At 43.5% G+C, this 20,050-nt stretch overlaps 1 protein-coding gene across 4 annotated transcripts in view; it reads left to right on the forward strand.

Moving 5' to 3' along the window:
- Arhgef28 (Rho guanine nucleotide exchange factor 28) overlaps positions 1–20,050 on the forward strand; it is a 291,354-nt gene that overhangs the window by 155,942 nt on the left and 115,362 nt on the right. For all 4 annotated transcript variants that reach the window (XM_041663279.1, XM_041663280.1, XM_041663282.1 and 1 more), the window contains 2 exons: positions 4,242–4,294; positions 4,780–4,840. In XM_041663279.1, the coding sequence (XP_041519213.1) occupies positions 4,242–4,294; positions 4,780–4,840 (114 nt within the window). The remainder of the gene's footprint in view (positions 1–4,241; positions 4,295–4,779; positions 4,841–20,050) is intronic.

Raw genomic sequence — 20,050 nt, forward strand, 5'->3', positions numbered from 1 at the left:
AATTTAATACAGCAAGCAACTTCCCTTCTTCTCCCCATCCAGAGCTGCCCTGACACCCACCATATCCCATCAGATGGATGTAGGTGGGTGGGGGACTTCTTGATCCCCCACCTTGTATGTAACGGGCAGGGGATACAATTGTTCATTCCCAGACTGTTGCAAGGAGCGGCCGCTTGTTTGTCCCAGCTGCCCAGAATCAAAAGAAACACACAAACTATATTAATTAAATCACTGCTTGGCCCATTAGCTCTAACTTCTTATTGGCTAACTCTTACACCTTAATTTAGCCCATCTCCATTAATCTATATATCACCACATGGCAGTGGCTTACCGGCAAAGATTCAGCATGTCTGACTCTGGCGGCTCCATGGTGTCTCCCTGACTCTGCCTTCTTCCTCCCAGCATTCAGTCCAGTCCTCCCCACCTACCTAAGTTCTGCCCTATCAACAGGCCAAGGCAGTTTCTTTATTCATTAATGGTAATCACAACACACAGAGGGGACTCCTGCATCACCAGACCAATTTGATCCCAGCCCAAAGTCTGTTTCCAGAATGCATTTACTGCACAAGAGGAGAAAAGCACGCAGTAAAAGACTGTTTGGTTTTGTTTTTTGAGACAGAATATCATCTTGTGTAGCTCAGGCTGTCCTGGAACTTACTACATGACCCCCTGCCTCAGCCTTCCCAATAAGGAATGTGACACACCTCTGAGAGCACAGTGGATGTGTGAATTACTGTGTTGCTAGAGGCTGTAGGGTGAGGATAAGCATTATTAGGGTGCTGTTTTATTTGATCAAGAGGCAGAGCACATGGATGTGGCCACCAGCTTGCCAGCTAAGTGCAGGACACGTCTGCCAGTCTCTGTTAGGTGTAGCCATCAACTGTGAAGTGGGATGGTAGAAAGCAGCACCCGTGGGCAGCCTGGCTCTGGTGAGAGCTTTTCTCTGTCCTTTCTGGAGGAAGGGTCCCATGTTTAACCCCAGGACTGTTGAGAGGTTCTGGCTCACTTTCTGTTGCATAAGTCTCCACTCTGGCTCCATTTTACAAGAAGAGGTAATAAAGCTTATCCATGGAGGTAAGCTTTTCTCCAGGCAAATCTTAATGAGACCTTGATCCTAATCTTGCAGCTACTTATCCCTGGGGTAAGAATCCCTGTTTGTTGGTGCTGTGTCATTAGTGAACATGAGTATTAGCGATGATCTCTCGTTTTATTACAGTTTGGCAGTATTTTAAAAAACATGTTTATCGAGTTGGGTAAGTGCGATTTAGAGAGGTAATCCTTCCTTGTGGGTGGACCTTGAAGACATTAACAGGCCCTTAAAGCAGAATAGTTAGAGTTACTGATACTATTATCAACCAAGGGTTGCTATAGCAACGAGTGGTTTGATTGCACCATGCAATTGGTGGTACCCTGGGCTAGTGTAAAAGGAGCCCACTAATTTAACAGAAAGTCTCCCGGAGCAATTTAATTAAACCCCAGTAGAATGAGCACTGTATTCTCTGAGAGACCCTGAGGTATTCTGGCTAGTGCTTCTAAGTTAATGAAAGATAAGCTATGAATCTGAATCTGCACATTTTCACAAAATTTAAAAAGTAACTTTAGGGTGAGGATTTTTATATATCTGAAAGTTATTTTTAAAGTTAAAAGTAGTTATAATGGAAATCTATCATTTTATTATGGAGTATATGTAGCAGATCTTAAAAATATTTGAAATTTTATTGTCTTACGTTTTTTACCAAGTAGATATTATATTTGAGTCTACCCCCATGCCTGTTTCCCTCTTTTCTCATCCTCCCTCACATCTGTTAGTCTACTTTATCCCCAGTTTTACTTCCTTCATTACTATGTATATACATACATACATACATGATTTATGTATCTATATAAAATCTAGGAACCACAAATGAAAAAAATAGATAATATTTGTCTTTCTGAAACTGGATTCTTTCACATATGATTACCTCCAATATGTCCATTTTCTACAGCAGTTGAATAATAATAATAATAATAATAATAATAATAATAATAATGTCACAGGAGGCTGTAAGGGAAAATGTAGGAATGGAAATATGCTAGGATCATGGTCATTTAAGGATGGGACTGAGGGAGAAAGCTTAACGATGTTGCTAAGAGATAACAGGCCATATCCTGCTTTCCAAGGTGCGCTTCAGAATAAAGAAGAGCCTGCATGTATGGAATGCTTTAGGGATACAGTGGTCTGGAGTGGCGTTAAGGGCATAGCCTGTAGCCAGAAGGATGGAGTTGTGTGGTCCCCATCCTCTCAGGTGCAGATGTGCTCCTGGAACCTTGGTTCTGGCCACTCTCTTCTTTGGCACATTGCCCCTATCTTCTCTACCTGAAATTTTATCATGTTGGTATGAGTTTCCAAAGGGCTTCCTCAGCTACCCCTAGGTGGCAAACACCACGGTAGGCGATTCGCACCAATTCTGTGCATCTGCGAAGTGGGCTGGAAAACTTATTTTAACTGTTTGCTTTGGACTTTTGGCACTGAAAGGGTAGTCTCAAAGGCAAAACCGGTCTGTTTTCGCTGGTATGGCTGTTCTTCACGCAAATGTTACTCTTCCGCCACCCAGAGGCCATATTGGGAAGTTCATGTGAAAGCTGGCATTAAGTACCAGCCATCAGTACAACCTCATCTCTTTTCTCTGTTGAGAAGAGTTGACACAACCGCACAAAATTGAGGTTATTATGCTTTCATTTTTATCAAGAAACATAATAAGCATTATGAGTTTATGATCAATACACAGTTGTCCAGTGTCACTGTAGTGTGCTTGCTTGGTCTAAGATAAATCCAGTTATTCCTTAAAAAAAAAATCATTTTTACCTATGTGTATGTTTGTATGTTGTGTGTGAGTATGCATACATGTATGTGTGGGTGCCAGTAGAGGTCAGAAAAGGATGTCAGATTCCCTGGAGCTGAAGTTGCCAGCAGTTGTGGGTGCTGAGAACTGAGCTTGGGTCCTCTGTAAGTGCAGCCAGTGCTCTTGTCACCTGAGCCATCCCTCCAGCCCAGACTCAGTTATTCTTCGGTATTAACAAAAATGCGACCAGTGGAGTTGAGGCTGTTCCGTTCTTGCCTCCATCACTTCCTATTCCGTCTTTCCAGTCTGTCTCCCTTACCACCTGGTTTGTCGTTGAGAGCCTTTCAATGAGGCCTTGCACGTTTCCTATGCAGAAACATAGACTGACCCCCATCTCTGGCTGTGCTAAGAACTTGAATCCATCCACTTGGAGGTTTGAGGTAGAAGGCAACTGAAATTAGCAGGAGAGACCAAAGGGTAGGGAATGTCCAGTTTCTGAACTGTCTGGGGAAATTCTTGGCATTTCTCTGAGACCACATCAGAAAGGTCCTTGGGGGCTGTGAAGCTGAGATCATAGAAAAGACCCCGAGACCCCCAGGGCTGTATATTCCTTTAAATTCAGGGGGAAAGTTTTCAGCTTTTGCCCCTGCTAGGGATGTCAGTATGTACTTATTCCTACGCCTGCACCCCGTGGCTATGTTGACAGTCTTCACACTTGTTTCCGGGAACAGAGTATCTGGGAAGAGAGCCAGTCAGTCAAGGAACAGAGAAACATACCACCTCACCTGGGTTTCCTGTTCATCACAGGACATCCTGAACACTTTCCAGGAAAAGCTTCGCTGCGAGGGGGACACCTGGGCCATCTGGGGCATCTAGGGCCAGCCACCGCCTAGTCAGCCTGGCCAGCTGAGGTCGGTGCTGAGGACGGTGTGGCGTGTTCCACTTTCAGTGCTGCAGAAGGGACTGCAGGGTTTCTTTGCGAACGAGTTAGTCATTTCCCTTTCTCCCATTGCCATCTGTGGAATCCAGGGGAAGAGGCAAGTGGGATTTGCTCAGGTGGGTACCAGTCGCATCCTCTGCATCTGTGCTATTGTGTAGAATCTTCAGGGATAAGCATCCTTCCTTTGCCACCCCTGCTGCTGCCCCAGGATTTCCAGTAAGAGTTCCCTGCCTTATTTACATCTTAGTATACACAAACAATGCCAGTGTGTGCGTGTGTGTGTGTGTGTGTGTGTGTGTGTGTTCATTCAGGGGATCAAATGCTTCATTCTTTGATAGGGTCGAATGTTAAGAAATCTAATCTAAAAACCCAGCTAATACCCTATTTATAATGTGTCATCTCCTTTCTTTGCTCCCCCCCCCCCCCGCTCTAAGTAAAGCTCTATTCAGCAATTCTAATGAGAATGATTTCTTTTGCAGAGATTAAGAATGTGGAGTCTGACAGATCTCCGCCTGATGAGGAGGATGGAAAGGTAAGGACTGATGGTTGTTTGGCCTTGCTGTCTCCCTTCTGTATTAAAGTAGACATGATAGTTGAGCCAGTGTTCATAGAAGTCCACAAATAGGCAGGAGTGTGCCCCAAATCCAATTTCTTATATTAGGATCACAATGGGCTACGCTTTTATGACCAAACCTTGCTATCTGTCTGAGTTGTCGCTGTTACATATACAAGATAGTTGACAGCGTCCTCTGGTGCATTCTGTACTGGAAGCTTCTCATCCATGGATTTTGCTGACACTGCTTTACCCGTGGCTGGCCTCCAGGTGTGCTTTAGCTGGACATGCATCCTTTCCTTGTTTTTAGCTCCTGGTGCTAATTATAAACACAGGCAGATTTCCTGTTTACGTGTTGTGATGTGGGTGATGTGGTTTCATTGATGTTTCCCAAGAGCGTCATTCTAGCTCACGAGAAACAGACATTATATGAAATCCATGAACTGCTTCCCCGTGTCTTTCAGTGTGTCAAAAGCCAGGTGGATGGACTGGACGAACACGAAGACCAGGAGCGCCTAGATTTGGGTATGTTCCAAATGCTGCACTCCCTGCAGCCGGGGGGGTACCGTGAACCGGATGAGTGGTGAACGGAAAGAAAATGCGTTGTAGTATGAAATTTTCTTCCCCGGCAACCTGGCTTACTTCTTTCGGACCACCCAGGTCAGTTTTCTTTAGAGTTTCAGTCATTGCACCACAACTTCTGTTTACAGTCTAGAACACACAGGAAGAACTTACAACGTTTCCCAAGGGGCTTCATTTGCTCTGCCAAACTCTGGCATGGTAGTTGTCATGGTTACCTCGTTATCGCAATGTAGTGGGCGCTGGGACCTTCATTTTAGGGAGGCCCCCCAAGCCCATGGAGTGGAAGTACAGGACTAGACTTGGGGTGTATTCTGCCTGTTTCACAGTGTGTTCCTACAGACATGACCCTCTGTGGTCTACCCCCAACTCTCAGGCCTCAGGAGAAGACCAGTAGCTGTGGTGGAGGTGTGGGCCCCTTAAGTGGGGGAGGGGATAAAAGTGGTACTTTCCATGGACCTGGATATTCTCATCTACTCCCAGGTGTTCTAGTCTCGGTTCCCTGGGCTCCGCCCCAGGACTCCCCTCCGGGTGTTTTCTACTTCTTCAAGGCTAGCTTGGATCACAGGGATAGAGGCAAGTGGAGGAGAATGAAGTTGTCTGGGTAGGAGGATGTGGGTCAGGCTACCCGGGATGTGTGTGAGGCTTCTTCAGGCGTGGTGCAGTTGGGGCACCTTGCACACCCAGAGAACATATGAGAACAGAGCTGCCTTGGCCCGGCTGAGGAGGTTGGGGCCCAGGCCAGTGGCCAGGCTATTGAGGGTTGAGAGTATATTGAGCAAGCTGCAAAGGTGGTTGGCTTAAGGAGGCACCGTGAGGGGTTCCTGGAGGTTCTGGTTGTGTTTGGCATTCTTGGTAGGCACGTGTCAGGGCTGTTACCACAGTTGGGAAATCCCATAACCTAGAGGAGGCCAGGAGGAAGAGCCCGTAGGGTCGGTTGAGCGTGCTGCGCTGGGCTTGGCCCTTATCCAGTGGTGGTTTGCTGGATGTCCCTGCCTGAGGTGCTGCTGAACTTGGAACAGAAGCTTCGTTGTGCACTGGGAAGTGTGCACACATCTGTGAGAATAGTAATTTATTTCCAGAGCCCAGATCAGAGGAAGAGGAAGGAGAAAAAAAAAACCAAACACAAGCAAGCATCATGAAATGGATGGCCGGTGTGGGCCCCAGAGCTGGGAGCAGGGCTGTTATTCACACACACAGGATGTCTCATCTACGGGTTGCATCACATCCCTGGGAATCAGCTTTGAAGACTGTTTACTCAGACAAATTGCTGGGGGAGGAGGGGTTGGCTGTCAAAAATATTAAATAGTGGGATTATTTTTAATTTGGGGCTCTAAAAATTCTCCCCAGTCTCTCACGGGCGCACTTGTTGGGCTAGAAGATCTCTGCTTTGTAAACTGCAGTAGCTCTGCCTAAACTGAGTGCTTGGTCAGTGAGGTCATTGCCTCTGAAGGGGAACATTAGGAAGGCTGAGAGAGAGAGATACAGAGAGAGAGACAGACAGACAGAGACAGAGACAGAGAGAGACAGAGAGACATAGAGACAAACAGAGAGAAAGAGATGGAGACAGAAAGAAACAGAGAGACAGAAAGAGACAGAGACAGAGAAAGAGACAGAGACAGAGAGAAAGAGAGAGACAGAGAAAGAGACAGAGAGACAGACAGAGACAGACAGACAGACCAAAAGACACACACACACACACACACACACAGACAGACAAACACACAAACACACAGACACGGCGGGGGGAGGGGGAGAGATACGTACATCTAGTCATCTATGAAAAGGGCCACGGCCACGCCTTTCTAAATCTGGCATTTGCTTTGTTGTTTATTTAAACTTTTGAATGAAGAAGGGGGGAAAAACCCTCCTAATTTTATGAAAGAAATAGGAAGAGACTTTAAAAGAACCCCTGAGACAGAGAAGAGGGCAGCAAGCAGTGAGCAACAGGCAGATGTGAGCCAGAGGCAGGAAGGGGAAACCTCCGCTCCTCCCAGAGGCCACTTGGAAACCCTTTGTTGTCTGTGTGTGCTGGTGCTCTGTCCAGACTCCCAGGAGCTGCTGAGAAAGCATGTGGGAGAGAGGTGTCCAGTCTTTGCCGTTTGTACTGCTTTCAGGTGTGCGGTACAAAGGGCGTGTTGGCTTGTAAACCCAGTGTATCAGTGTTGTTGTGGGAGAGCTTTCTGTGTGGTGGTTGTGTCCGGACTGTGCTACCCAGAACTGCTGGCAGAAGCCACTCGTGTCTGATGAGCATCGGCTGTGTAAGCAGTGGGTCCGAAGAGGTGCAGGCTTAATTTGATTTGATTTTCTCCTATTGGACAGGTCAGGCTAGAGGAAGTTCCTCATGACCCCCTTACAGCACTGGGACCACACTGGCTATTTGTTTATTCTCCAGCGATGACTGTCATTGTAGGAATTAATGGGTACAAAATAGCTGGTAAACTCACCCAGTGCCCCAGACCTGTCAGGGTGAGCAGTTGACATCAGTGTTGAGAAGATGACATTGATGTGAAGTCCAAAGCCTTGTTCTCCATGGACATCATGGTAAGCATGTCCAGCCAGGTCATCTGCCACACAATCGAGTCATGGAAAGAAACCCTGAAAAAAGTTGCTATGTTTTAAGTAAGCTTATGATTTCATGATGGGCCGCATTCATAGTTAGCCTTGGACTGCTGTCTGGAGAAACTACAGGATTAGGGTTTTACTCAGAGAGAATCATCCATCAAAGGGCTGGGGTTGATTCTGCCACCATCACAAGGAGACAGTGGGATTCCTTTACTTGGAAACAGCTGGGGGAAGGAGGCAGGGCAAAGCCTTTGGAGGCAATGGAAGGAAAGGAGCTAGCTGTGATGGTACAGCCAATGCTGGAGGCGAGATAGAGAAGAATATGTCCATTAGGTCGAGTTCACAGGACCAAGTGAGATGAAGAAATGGGGTCAAACCCATAAACAGAGCCGGGGTCAAGACTGGGTAGCGGGGGCTGGGAAGGAAGGAACATCTGCTGGATACGGGTTCAGTGTGTGGGACATGCAGCGGGAGGGTGAGCTGGAATCCTTGCCTCAAGGCTACATAAGCCACACAGAATCAGCCAAGCAACAGGTCCCTTGGTCAGTTGCTGTTTGACAGACTTCTGCTGAAGAAGTTTACCTTGCATAACTTTGTTTGGAAATCAAGAGTTCCAGCTGAAAGGTAAGTTCCTTTCTGAGGACTGGGAAGCCTCAATCCCAGTGTCTTAGTTGATACACAAAAGCTTCTGAGAAATGATGACCTTCTCTGTCAGTGAGGAATGTTCCAGAGCATGAACGAGGTTGTATGGATCACACACCTGATGTCCTGATTGAAGGTTTATCTAATTATTCTTAATAATAATAAAAAATCGGGCATCAGACATTGGGATAAGAGCCTGAATAAACAGAGAAGCAGCAGAGAAGCCAACCGTGACCTCCTGTCTCTTCCATTCCTCCATCCGAAATGGTTGTGCTCCTCTTTTAGCTCCGCCTTACTACTTCTGTGCCTATCTGTCCTCAGTCATCCAAAACCTCTATGGTCAGCTAGTGGCTAGCTCTACCCTCTGACTCCAAGTAAGCTTTATTGTCAGAATATGATCAAAATATCACACAGCACCTGACTGATGCTTTTCTGTTGGCTTAGTGGCTACACATGAATCTGCCGATATTTTAATAATGGCCTCTCAGTCAGCATCCTGCCAGCCACTCAGGCCTGGAGGGACTTCAGGTTCCTCAACCCTGGCTTGGCCACGGCTACCAAATGTAGGTTTTTAACTACATCTCTATTGTTCTATTTACCAACAAAGACTCAGAAGTCAGATGTGGGGGGTGAAAACCTGCTAGATCGGAGAGGCCAAGGAGAAGTTAAGCCAGCCTCTTTAGGGGGCGGGTTTGCCTCGGGCGAATGCGTACTTTCCTACCTCCTGTGCTACGCGGGAATCTCCGTTCTGTAAGTTTTATTTAATCATTAAATTTGTATATATTCTTTAATATTTGCCTGCGTTTATTCACGCCGATACAGCAACCTGCTGACCTTCCTGTTTGGCTGAGACCCAGCAAAAGACTCATCTTTCCAGTCGTCCCAAACTAAAAAGACTGCAAAACTCCAAGCCCCCTCCCTAAACCTTCCTGGGCATCTCTCTATCTGTGTTCCTGGCTCCTCCAGTCAACCAGCTGTGGGCTCTACCCTGTGAACCAAGGTTGATTTTTATTTAATGAATGAAAACATAAACTCGGGGTTCACAGTGTGATAGAATACCCCACAATGCCTGACACTTATCCTGAAACTAAATTTCCTGCAGTAGTGTATCACCCATGCTCTTCGCCAGATTAAAGATTGCAGGAACGCATTTGGACAGTCATTGGATTCAAGATGTATGAACACTAAAGCTATGTGTCATGTAGCCATTGGCATGGAAAAAAATGTGAGGGACTGGTGAAACCAAGATGGCAATCCAAGGGCATGGGAGCATGTCTTAACTTTTCCTGGGGGGCGGTGCTGGTGGCAAGAGAGGGAGAGCTTCATTGGGCGAGGGTGGGGTGGTGAGTGGAATTGGTTGGCGTTCGTCTTGGGAAGTTTCAATACCTTGAAGCTCTGGCATGAAACCATCTCTTATCTGTGGCTGTGAATCTGCCTGGCAGAGAGTGGGTTGGCAAAGTGCAGAGATTCTAAACAGTATCTTGGTAAATAAGATTTCAGGTAGGGATTGGGGAGATGGCTCAGGGGTTAAGACTACTTGCTGCTCCTGTGTAGTCCAGGAGTTTGATTCCCAGCACCCACAGTAGTACAGTTCCAGGGGTTCAGTGCCCTCTTCTGGCCTCTTTGGGCACTGCATTAATTCACTGAACAGTTCACAAATGCACATTCAGGCAAAACATTTATACACATAAGTTAAAAATAAAGCTTTAAAAACTTTTGGGGAAAATTAGTCTTTTATAGCTAGAGAAGATATCAATACTTGTTGACAGAAGTTTCCTGTCTCAGAGCTGGTTGGTCCCAAATACCTAGCAGCTGCTTCCCAAATTACGACACAGAGACTTAATATTATTTATAAATGCTCCACCAATACCTCAGGCTTATTATTAACTAGCTCTTACATTTTAAGTTAACCCATATTCCTTATTTATGCTCTGCCTGGTGGTGGTACCTTTTCTCAGTAAGGCATGCCCATCTTGCTCTCTCCATGTTTGTCCAGTGTGTTCTGACTCCGCCCTTCTCCTTCCCATCATCCTTAGCCTGGCTGCCCCACCTATACTTTCTGCCTGGCTACTGGCCAGTCAGCATTTTATTAAACCAATTATGTGGCAAATCTTTGCAATGTATAAGAGGATTATCCCACAGCAAATCCTTGTGGAAAAAATGAAAAGATGGTTGCTACTGAATTTGGATATCTCTCCTCCCTGGACTTTTCAACAGAGTGGTGATCAGGCAAACAATGTAATTTCATCCTTCGTTATTCCTTACAACCCATGAGTAACTTCTGTCTAAGAAAGTAACCAAAAGGTTGCTGAACATATATTTTTTCAAAAGCTTGAATGCTTTTGCAAGAAAAAAAAAAGAAAATGGGTACGCATTGTAGTTGTTATGAGTGATGTGACCAGCTCATGCTGGAGCTCAAATTGCAAATATTTTTTAAAAATTTTGAGTCATATTTTTATTTTTTTATAGTTTTAATGTTTCATTATCTTAAAATATTTATTGTATGTACATGTGTCTTTTGCCTGCATGTATGTCTATGAACCATTCAGTGAATACATGCAGTGCTCCATGTGTGCCTGGTGCCCTCAGAGCCCAGAAGGGGGCGTATCAGATCTCCTGGAACCGGAGTGACAAATGGTTGTGACCTGAGATATGGGTGCTGAACTCGAACTCAGATCATCTGGAAGAGCAACCAGTGGTTACTTAATTGCTAAGCAATTGCTCTGACTCCTAATTTTTTAGTTTTTTTTAAATAATAGATTAATTTCATTGAATGTTTCATACATTTATACAATGCATATTGATCACCATTACCTTTGGGTCATTTTTGTTGTTTTGCACTTTTTCACAGAGGGGCTCATGTAGTCCAGGCTGACCTCAAACTCACCAAATAGCTGAGGATAACCAGAACTCCTGATTTTTCTGCTTCCATCTCCCAAGTGCTGGGATTAAACTTTACAGCACTGGCTACAATTTTGAGTCATTCCATTTCAATTATTATTAATATAACATGAGTAGAGAAAACTCCCGGTGGGACAGGGAGGATGGACACCAGGGGTAGATGAACTGAAGTGGTTGGAGATAGAAACAAAGCTTTGTAACCAAACAGAATAGTAAGAGCCCACCCAAAGACCATTTGGGAAGAGAAAGAAACAGAAATAGGCAAACGCTGAGTTCTGAGACTGGGCTTTCTCAAGCTCCTGTGAGTCACAGATCTTCCAAGCCTCTCCTGGAAAGTTTAGTGGGAATATCAGCATAGGGAAACTGAAGGAAATGGGTGATCTGATGGAACAGCACCCCTAAAGCAGGCAGAAAGTGAAGGTATAGGTGGAATATGCTGTGGAGGACTCCATTGTGGGTGTCTAGTAAAAATCTTCGTCCTGGGTTCTAGTGGTGACGCGGAGAGTGCCATCAGTAGTGCTGTCCCCCCCCCCCCCCCCAACAACTACTAGAACTAGTTAAGTGGCTTTCCATATCTACTTCTAGTAATGTAAATGTTTGAAAGTGGTTACTGAGCAACAAATACTCATAAAAGAGCTCATTTTAATCACACATGCATGGGAGATCAAAGGATCTGAGCCAGGGCCCACTTATAAGTGGACCCTCTCTCTGTGTCTCTGTCTCTCTCTCTCTCACACACACACTACGCATACACTCACATGTACACACACACTCACACACTCTCACACACACATTCGTACACACACACTTACACACACTCTCACACAACCACCCATACACACACACTCACACACATGCTCACATACTCTCACACCCACACGCTCACACTCTCACACACACACTCAGACACTCTCACACACACATTCGTACACACACACACACACACACACACTCACACAACCACTCATACACACACACTCACACACATGCTCACATACTCTCACACACTCACACCCACACGCTCACACTCTCACACACACACTCACACACACACCACTGCTGCTGCTGTTTGACCGTGCACAATCTCTATCAAGGTCTTGAGAATGTTGTATGAAATATGAAGGACAAGAAGGGGGAAGAGAAGAACTTCAAGGCTCTTGGACGTCTAGAAAGTCAATTTTGAGCTTAATTTTTGACAGAGCTCATTATGACATGGGCTATAAAATAGCTACTCTTGTGATAGCTTTTTTTTTTTAACATTTCACAAATTAATTTCATCCATGATTTGAAGTAAAGGGTATGGGGACAAAGAAATCTTCCAAGATGGGTATTGCAAATATGAAGTTATTTGTATAAAAGTTGGGCTCTTAACTTCCTTTGCTCATTTCAGTGAGGTTTTATGGTGGTTGTTGAGGTTTTAGAAAGAGTTTTTGGTAGAAAAAAAGTTGCCGGCCTAGGCATTTGGCTGCATGTTGATTACAAGGTCAGTGTGGATCTCTTGCTAAGTTCTGCCTCTATGTATTTGTGGCTTCCTTGTTTGGGTAAAATTCTCCATGTGGAACGTGGAAAAAAACATTTTTCTTTAAATGTGACTGCTGGAGAATTTGTTGACAAACATTCATCCCATAAATCAAAAGAAAGTCTGTTTGAGGGATTTAGGTTAATGTAAACTGTGCTCTGTGGGCTTAGAAAGCAAAAAGAGACTGCAGCTTTGCTGGATGTTTGTAATCTGTGTTGTGGGATTTCCTCCCAGTGAAAAGTCCCAGGAAACTGTCAAGTTGTAGGACACTGACTCCTATCATGATGGGCCAAACATTCTTCATCTTGCTTGTTCAAAGATGTAAGATGGAGAAGGAAATAAAAAGAATGACATGAAAACCAGTTGGAGCTATTTGCTAATAGAATGAAGCATTGCTGTATTCCAAATTTAGCCTACACATCGGAATGAGAACTAGGAATTCTGAAGCTGGCCCTAACATCCAGAAGCCTGACTCGATCATTCTAGAAGGAACATGTACATCAAGACTTTGCAAAGGGCTCCAGGTTGTTCTTAGGTTGAGCCGAGGATGAAGGCCACAGCTCAGGGTCTTTCTGGAAGCCCAGTGATGTTGAAATCAGTGCCAACCTTGCTGGCTTTCAGTACCTCTGCCACTGAGAAATGACACCACATTTTTATCTCCAATGACCAAGAAAGGACTGAGTGGAAGCCTCTTTATATTAGCTTTGGAGATTCTCAGCTGTCATCACTACCATGTGGGGATCTGCAGGAAATGTGAAGGTCTTTCAAAGGAAAAGGATTGGAAACGTCCGAAATACTTGAATTGGATAATAAAAATTTAAAAATTATGTTAAACATTACAGAAAATCAAATGGCTATCATTGCCCGTTAGATCATGAACCAACTCGGGGCTGGCATTCATTGGATTGTTGGATGGGATAGGGGGAGGGGTGCATGTTCATGTTGAGGTCATAAGAACATCATGGAGGTGCGCGATGACAGGTGCAGGCGCTATCTTCAGTATACTATAAATTGTTGTTTTTTTTCCACCTTGTCGACCAGATATGTTTTCAAAATGTAATTGAAAGCAGGCAATGCTTCCTCCGAACTCTGAAGTTTTCCTTCTCTCAAACAAAACCTTTGACTTCAAGGTTCTAGAGTTAAACAAGCTTAGTAAATAAGGAAACTCCAAGGTTCTGTTCCCCTAAAAGCTTTGACTTTGATGTTTAGATGATTAATTTACAAATTTCACGCATGTCTACAACTAGTTAAAGAAACGACAAATAACTCATAAAACACAAAACACGGGAAAGAGATGGACTGTCTTGGAGTGGTATTATAGCATGTGTTTTATGGGGGGTTCCAGTGGCACCCAGAGATTTCGTCCCACCTCTTCATGTGGGAAGCACTTCAGTGTCCCAGCAATTTTGGAAGTTTTCTCTTACTGAGAGTTCCTTGACAGCTGTTTGGATCGTAGTGATGTGCTCAGGGGGGTTCAGCTTGGGTTTTTATTTGCTTTTTCCCCCCTTCTTTCCTTCCTTCCTTCCTCTCTCCTTTCCTTCCTCCCTCCCTTCCCCTTCTTCCATCCATCTATCTATCCATCCATCTTTCCTTTCTTCCTTCTTTCTTCTTTCCTTCCTTCATTTAGGTATTCCTTGGTTTATCCCTTGGAAGAAGGGCTTCAGCGAATTAAGATTTTTGGTGAATTTCCACACCAGATAGTACAAATGCTAACAACTCACTAGAACAAAACATTGCAACTTCCAGTGTGTTGAATCGGGAAGACGTTTTTTACAGAACAGGGCCCCTTACTTCAGTTGTGGGCAAGAAAGTCACCAGGATTTGTTTCACACTGTGAGACTCTACTGAAGAAGTTTTGTAGCTGAAATATAGGAAGAAGAGAATCAACCATAAATTAAAAGAAATAATAACAACAATGGAGTAAAAGTGAAGCTGAATGTGTCCGGAACTTGAAAAGAAAATGGTGAGTGGGCTAGGAGAGTCTACCCAGTTCCTGAGATCTGTCTGTCAGTGAGATCCCAGCTGGCTGGACTGAGATTCATTGAGCTTCCCCACATGGGAACCTCTCTGGCAAGGGTTATACACATCCTTCAGCAGTATCAATTCCACACTTAGTGAACATGGATTATAAACAGTTGGTTCCCATCTTACCCTTTTAATAATAAATCTTATTTTTAGGAGCACTTTGGATTTATGTACTTTCTCCCCCTTTCTTTATTACCCACTTTCCCTTTTCTCTCCTGGCTTCTCATCATGATACTGATTTATACTTAGTCATCATCTTTTCCTTATCTTCTTGGTTATGAGAGCGTTTCGCACTTTCCTGGTTTTTGATGATCTTGACAGTTTTGAGAAGTACTGATGCAGGAGTTTTGTGGATGTTCCACAGATGGAATTTAAATGTTTTCCCCATTATTAAAGTGACAGTTTTGAAAAGAAGATTACACAGGTGAAGTGCCACATCCATCACAAGGTAAAAAGGGGTTGTCCTGTAGGAAGGAGGCCGTTTGTTTGTCCCGACCGCCCAGAACCAAAATAATCACACAGAAACCATATTATTTAAATCACTGCTTGGCCCTTTAGCTCTAGCTTCTTATTGGCTAACCCTTACATATTAATTTAACCCATTTCTATTAATCTGTGTATTGCCACATGGTAATTGTTCCCAGCATCTGTCTCTGGTGGCAGCTTCATGGCTTCTTTCTGACTCCACCTCCTTTCCCCCAGCATTCCATTTAGTTTTCCCTGCCTAGTTCTGTTCCCCTATAACTCTGCTATAGGCCCAAAGCAGTTCCTTTATTTATTAGTGATAATCACAGCATACAGAGAGGAAACCCACATCATTGTCTTATCAACTTTATTAAACACTGCTGATGACATTCATTTCTTAACTGTAGCTGTGAAGTTATCCTTCTTCACCCTTTTTCCATACTGTAGTCTTTGGAAGGAAGGCAAGATGTGGGTGGAGGAGCTACAATAATTGGAATTCTTTTACACAGAAGGTTTGTATTCCTCTACTATCTGTTTGGACATTTACTAATACAAAGATACTGCTATTCATTTTGAGTAATAATCTAACAATATTTTGTTGTCAAAGTATTAAGAATTTATTTAGCTTTAGTATTTGGAACTATCTTAGTTTGCGTCTGTACCCTTTTTATAGCCTCATGTTTGTGTGTATGTATGTGTGTTTAGCATGGTGAAAATATCATTTATGATTTGTTAGTTGATTTGATATATGATACCTTATATTTGTCAAAAGTTATAGAACTTTATAGAACATTAAGTTGATGTTAATGTAAACAAACAAACTTCAATGATAAGTATCTTAGTTACAAGTTTAAAGGTTTAGTTCATTTTTGTAATAGTAGGAAACATGACGGAGTACAAGCAGACATGGTGCTGGAGAAGGAGACAAGAGTTCTATATCTGGATCAGCAGGCAGCAGGAATCATGGGCCTGGCTAGAGCATTTGAATCCTCAAAACCCACCCCTAGCAACATACCTCCTCCAACAAGGACACACTTCCTAATAGTGCCACTCCCTGGTGACCAACCATTCAAATCTGTGAGCTTATGGTGACCATTCTTATTCAGCCACCACAGTGAGGAGCCTAGGGTTTTGTGGAGGTTTAAAGATAAACGTGAAGAAGTAGACTAATACTGTGATACTATCGTCATAGACTTTTTACCTGAAATGCAGAATGTCCCAAAAGCAATTTGACTACATTAAAACATGTGAAACAAACTTATTGTGATTATTATTATTTGCTTGCTAGTGTAGTCAAGGATGGCTTTGAATTCTAACCTTTTTGCCTTTACTTTCCAAGTGCTAAAAGTATGTGAATTATGCTGTGATGCCATTTTATTTGGTACTGAAGGTCACACCCAGGCCTTCATACTTGCTAGCATATTCTACCAACTGAATTACTTTCCCAGTCCCTGAAACAAACTCATTAAAGGGGACCAAATAACTTTGGAAATGAGTTATGTTTGCAAGAATAAAATGTAAAATAAACTGAACTGAAGCACAGATATTTCACTGGTGACATTTTTACAATTTAGATACTGCTTTACAGGTGTACTAGAACCGAGTACTTACGTGAACAGATGGTGGAGGATGCATGTCAGGGTTTTGTGGAGGTTTAAAATAAGTGTGAAGAAGTAGACTTATCTCTGTGATAGTCTTGTCATAGACATTTTTGCTTGCAATACTTTGGCCCTTCTAATCCCTGACAGATCACATGCTTTGCAAAATAGAGTTTGTAAGCAGCTGACTGTAATGAGGTGAAAACCCAAGACTCAACTCTAATTCTTTAAGGATAAGGTTTAGATGGCAGGTATTTGTGGGATAAATAAACACTGTGGTCTGAAGCATGAGAAAAGGAACTGAAGTGAAGTCATTGGCAGTCGTCACATGTGTAATGAAACCTCTTGGTTCTTCATAGAAAGGAGGCGTGATGTGGGATGTCCTTCTGTATATGTGTTGCTCTTATTGGTTAATGAATAATGCTGCTTAGGCCTATGGCAGGGCAGAATATAGCCATAATGGAAGAGTATAGAGAGAGGGTAGGTGGAGTCAAAGAGATGCCATGTAGCTGCTGAAGGAGAAGGATGCTGGAACCTTACCAGTAGGCCACAGCCTCCTGGTGATACACAGATGAATAGAAATGGGCTAATTTAAGATGTAAGAGCTAGCTAGGACTATGCCTAAACTATTGGGCAAACAGTGTTGTAATTAATATAGTTTCTGTGTGATTATTCAGGTCTGGGTGGCTTGGAAATGAACTCACAGTCTCCATTTACAGAATCTTGTTCAGAAAATGGTTCCATTAGTGTCATCGGAGGGTGGCCATGGTCAAATGATCATATCAGACACTTGTGTAAACCCACATGAAGGGTGGGTGGCTCCAACAGGTTTGAGTGACATCCAGGTCACTCAACTGTAAGACTGCTGTGGCCACCATCACCTTCCTGACCAGTGTATCAGAGGTCCTCTTTATTGCTGGGTGGTATGGCTTCTAAAATTGATGACAAAAGAAGGAACCAGAAATAATACGACTATTTACTCTTGAGGTCCTTCAGGGCTCCTGCTTCATGAAAGAGGTTATGATGTGAATACTTCAGCAGTACACTGTAGAAATACAAGGAAAGGACACTTTATTTCTGATTCATATTTAAATTATACTGGAAATGTCTTTTATTTCTTTATGCTGTATTCCTCATGATAACCCCTGTAGTATAGATGTTACAATTCTATTTTGAATGTGCTAAGATTCAGAACATATGAGTGCGTGATTAAGGATACTAATTAAGTGGTATATATATATATATATATATGTATATATATATATATGTGTGTGTGTGTGTGTGTTTGTGTGTGTGTGTTGCTGATGCCCATAATTTTCTTTGTAGCATGAGGTGCTTTAAAAATATGTATCAAACTCAAGGAATTTGGTGTCTCTTTGGGAGATAAGAGAACTTCACAATTATTATTCCTCAAATCCCATATTAATATTTTCTTGAAAAGATTTAGTTTTATCAAGGTCAAGAGGGAAGTGGCCCATTGTCTGTATGAAGAATGTGGAGGGGTATTTTCTGCATGGGTCCCCCAGAAAGCAGCAACTTGAAGGCAGCAGTGTCTGCCTTGAATGATAAGAACCTGGTGGAGCTGCTTTGCTCAGTGAAACTTTGGTACTTAAAGAAGGCACTGGGAGGTGAAGGTGTAGCCCATGAGGTCACTTGTACACTAAGGTCATGACTGTGTCTTGAGTCTTTACAAAGTGACTGGAGACGGTACTGTTAAATTCTTCCAACTGCAGTTTCGATCAGCCAATCAGACAAAGCGACAAAATGTATCTTTTGAATATGAATGAGATGTAAATAACTCCTTGGATTAATTTAAATGCAATGAAATTGACAAAATGGAGAGAGAAGAGAGAGAGAGAATGGTGCCCTCAATCACAGTAGGAAACAATGAGGACAAATGAAACACACTTAAGGAGTCTTTGGAAGGCCAGCAACTGAGCTGACCTAAAAATAAAACAGGCTGTGCAAGTAATATTTTCTACTTCACTTTCCGTGCTACCTCAGGGCTGGTGAGTGGAGCTCATTCCATTTCTTCAACAGCTATGGACAGACGAAGGCAAATGAGGGCTCTGGAAAGTCTCTGGATGGCACAGCTGTTTCCTCATGTATTGCTGGCTCCTTTATTGTCAGAAAATTTCCATAAAGTCATGGATCTGTACTTTGTCAACAAGGATTGTACCTCTAGGAGAACAGGTTAAGACACACCCACATGTCACCTCAACCTGTAGAAACGCCGTGCCGGTTCCTTCATGCCTCGCTCCGTCTGTCTTCTTAAATGGTAGTCAAGGGAGGAACATCTGTCCAGTAACTTCTTTGGAAAGATTTGTTTTTAATTGTGTGTGAGACGGGAAGAGGATATTGAATCCCATAGAGCTGGCCACAAGGCAGTTGTGAGATGCCTGGTGTGGGTGCCGGGAAATGAACTTAAATCCTCAGTAAGCACAGCAAATACTCTTAACGGCTGAGCCATCTCTCTAGCCCCTCCTCTAGACTCTTGACTTGTACTTACCTATCTCCCGGTTCAGTGGCTCTAAAATGTCTCTGTACCTGAGGATCAGCTAGGATGGCACTCCTTCTTAGTACAGATTCCTGCACCAGTGTTGGACTAGGAATCCAGTTGTTTGTGTTGTAGTGGACACTCTGCTTCTTGTCCGCCTCCCCCGTGCTCATGATGCCTCTGAGGGAGTCCTGGCCTGCACTGCTGCCTGTGCTGTTGAAGCCCGAGTCTGTCATTGCATTCTGGCCACCCTAAGCAAAACAAATTAGGGGCCCTGCTTGAATGGCATGCTTGTTGCGTTTGCCATTTTACCAAAAACGTACCTCCTCTTTTACATATTACCAGGATAACACAGTAAGTATAGCATCCCAATGCCTTGGTGAAGTAAGGAGCTAAAAACCACTAGCAGTGGCTGTGGGTGAGGACATCAGCATTTCTAACAGCCTGGGATCTCCTTGCAAACTCCTTGACATGTAACTGAATGAGCATAGCAATATCCTGATAGTATTTCAGGCTTCATCAGTGCAGATCCCCCTCCCCCGCTTTCTTTTGGCCCAGAGATGACTTAGAAGAAGCTTGTCCCAATGTTATCTGAAGCCTTAGGGAACTAGAAATTTTCTTTACTGAGAGATGATGTTCTTTCTACAAATGCAGATACTTTTATCACACAAGTATCAAAATATTTTAAACAATTTTAAGAATCCTGTGCTTTATCAAAATATATAGTTGTAGTCAGTAGATGCTACAGTTACTACAGCTGTCGTGTAAGGTTTTTTACCCTCAGGTTGTAACCAACTTGTATGACTCCTTCATTTAACAATTGTTTACAGTGCCCCAGGCATGCTCCTGGGCTCTGTACATGAGACTGCATCTCATGTAGCCCCGACTGGCCTGAAACTTGCTGTGCAACTGACTTCTGATCTTCTTCTTCTTTTTTTTTTTTT

This window comes from Microtus oregoni, unplaced genomic scaffold, assembly GCF_018167655.1.
Source record: "Microtus oregoni isolate MIOR12 unplaced genomic scaffold, Mior012 000014F_ref0000157, whole genome shotgun sequence".
Taxonomy (NCBI): Eukaryota; Metazoa; Chordata; class Mammalia; order Rodentia; family Cricetidae; genus Microtus; species Microtus oregoni.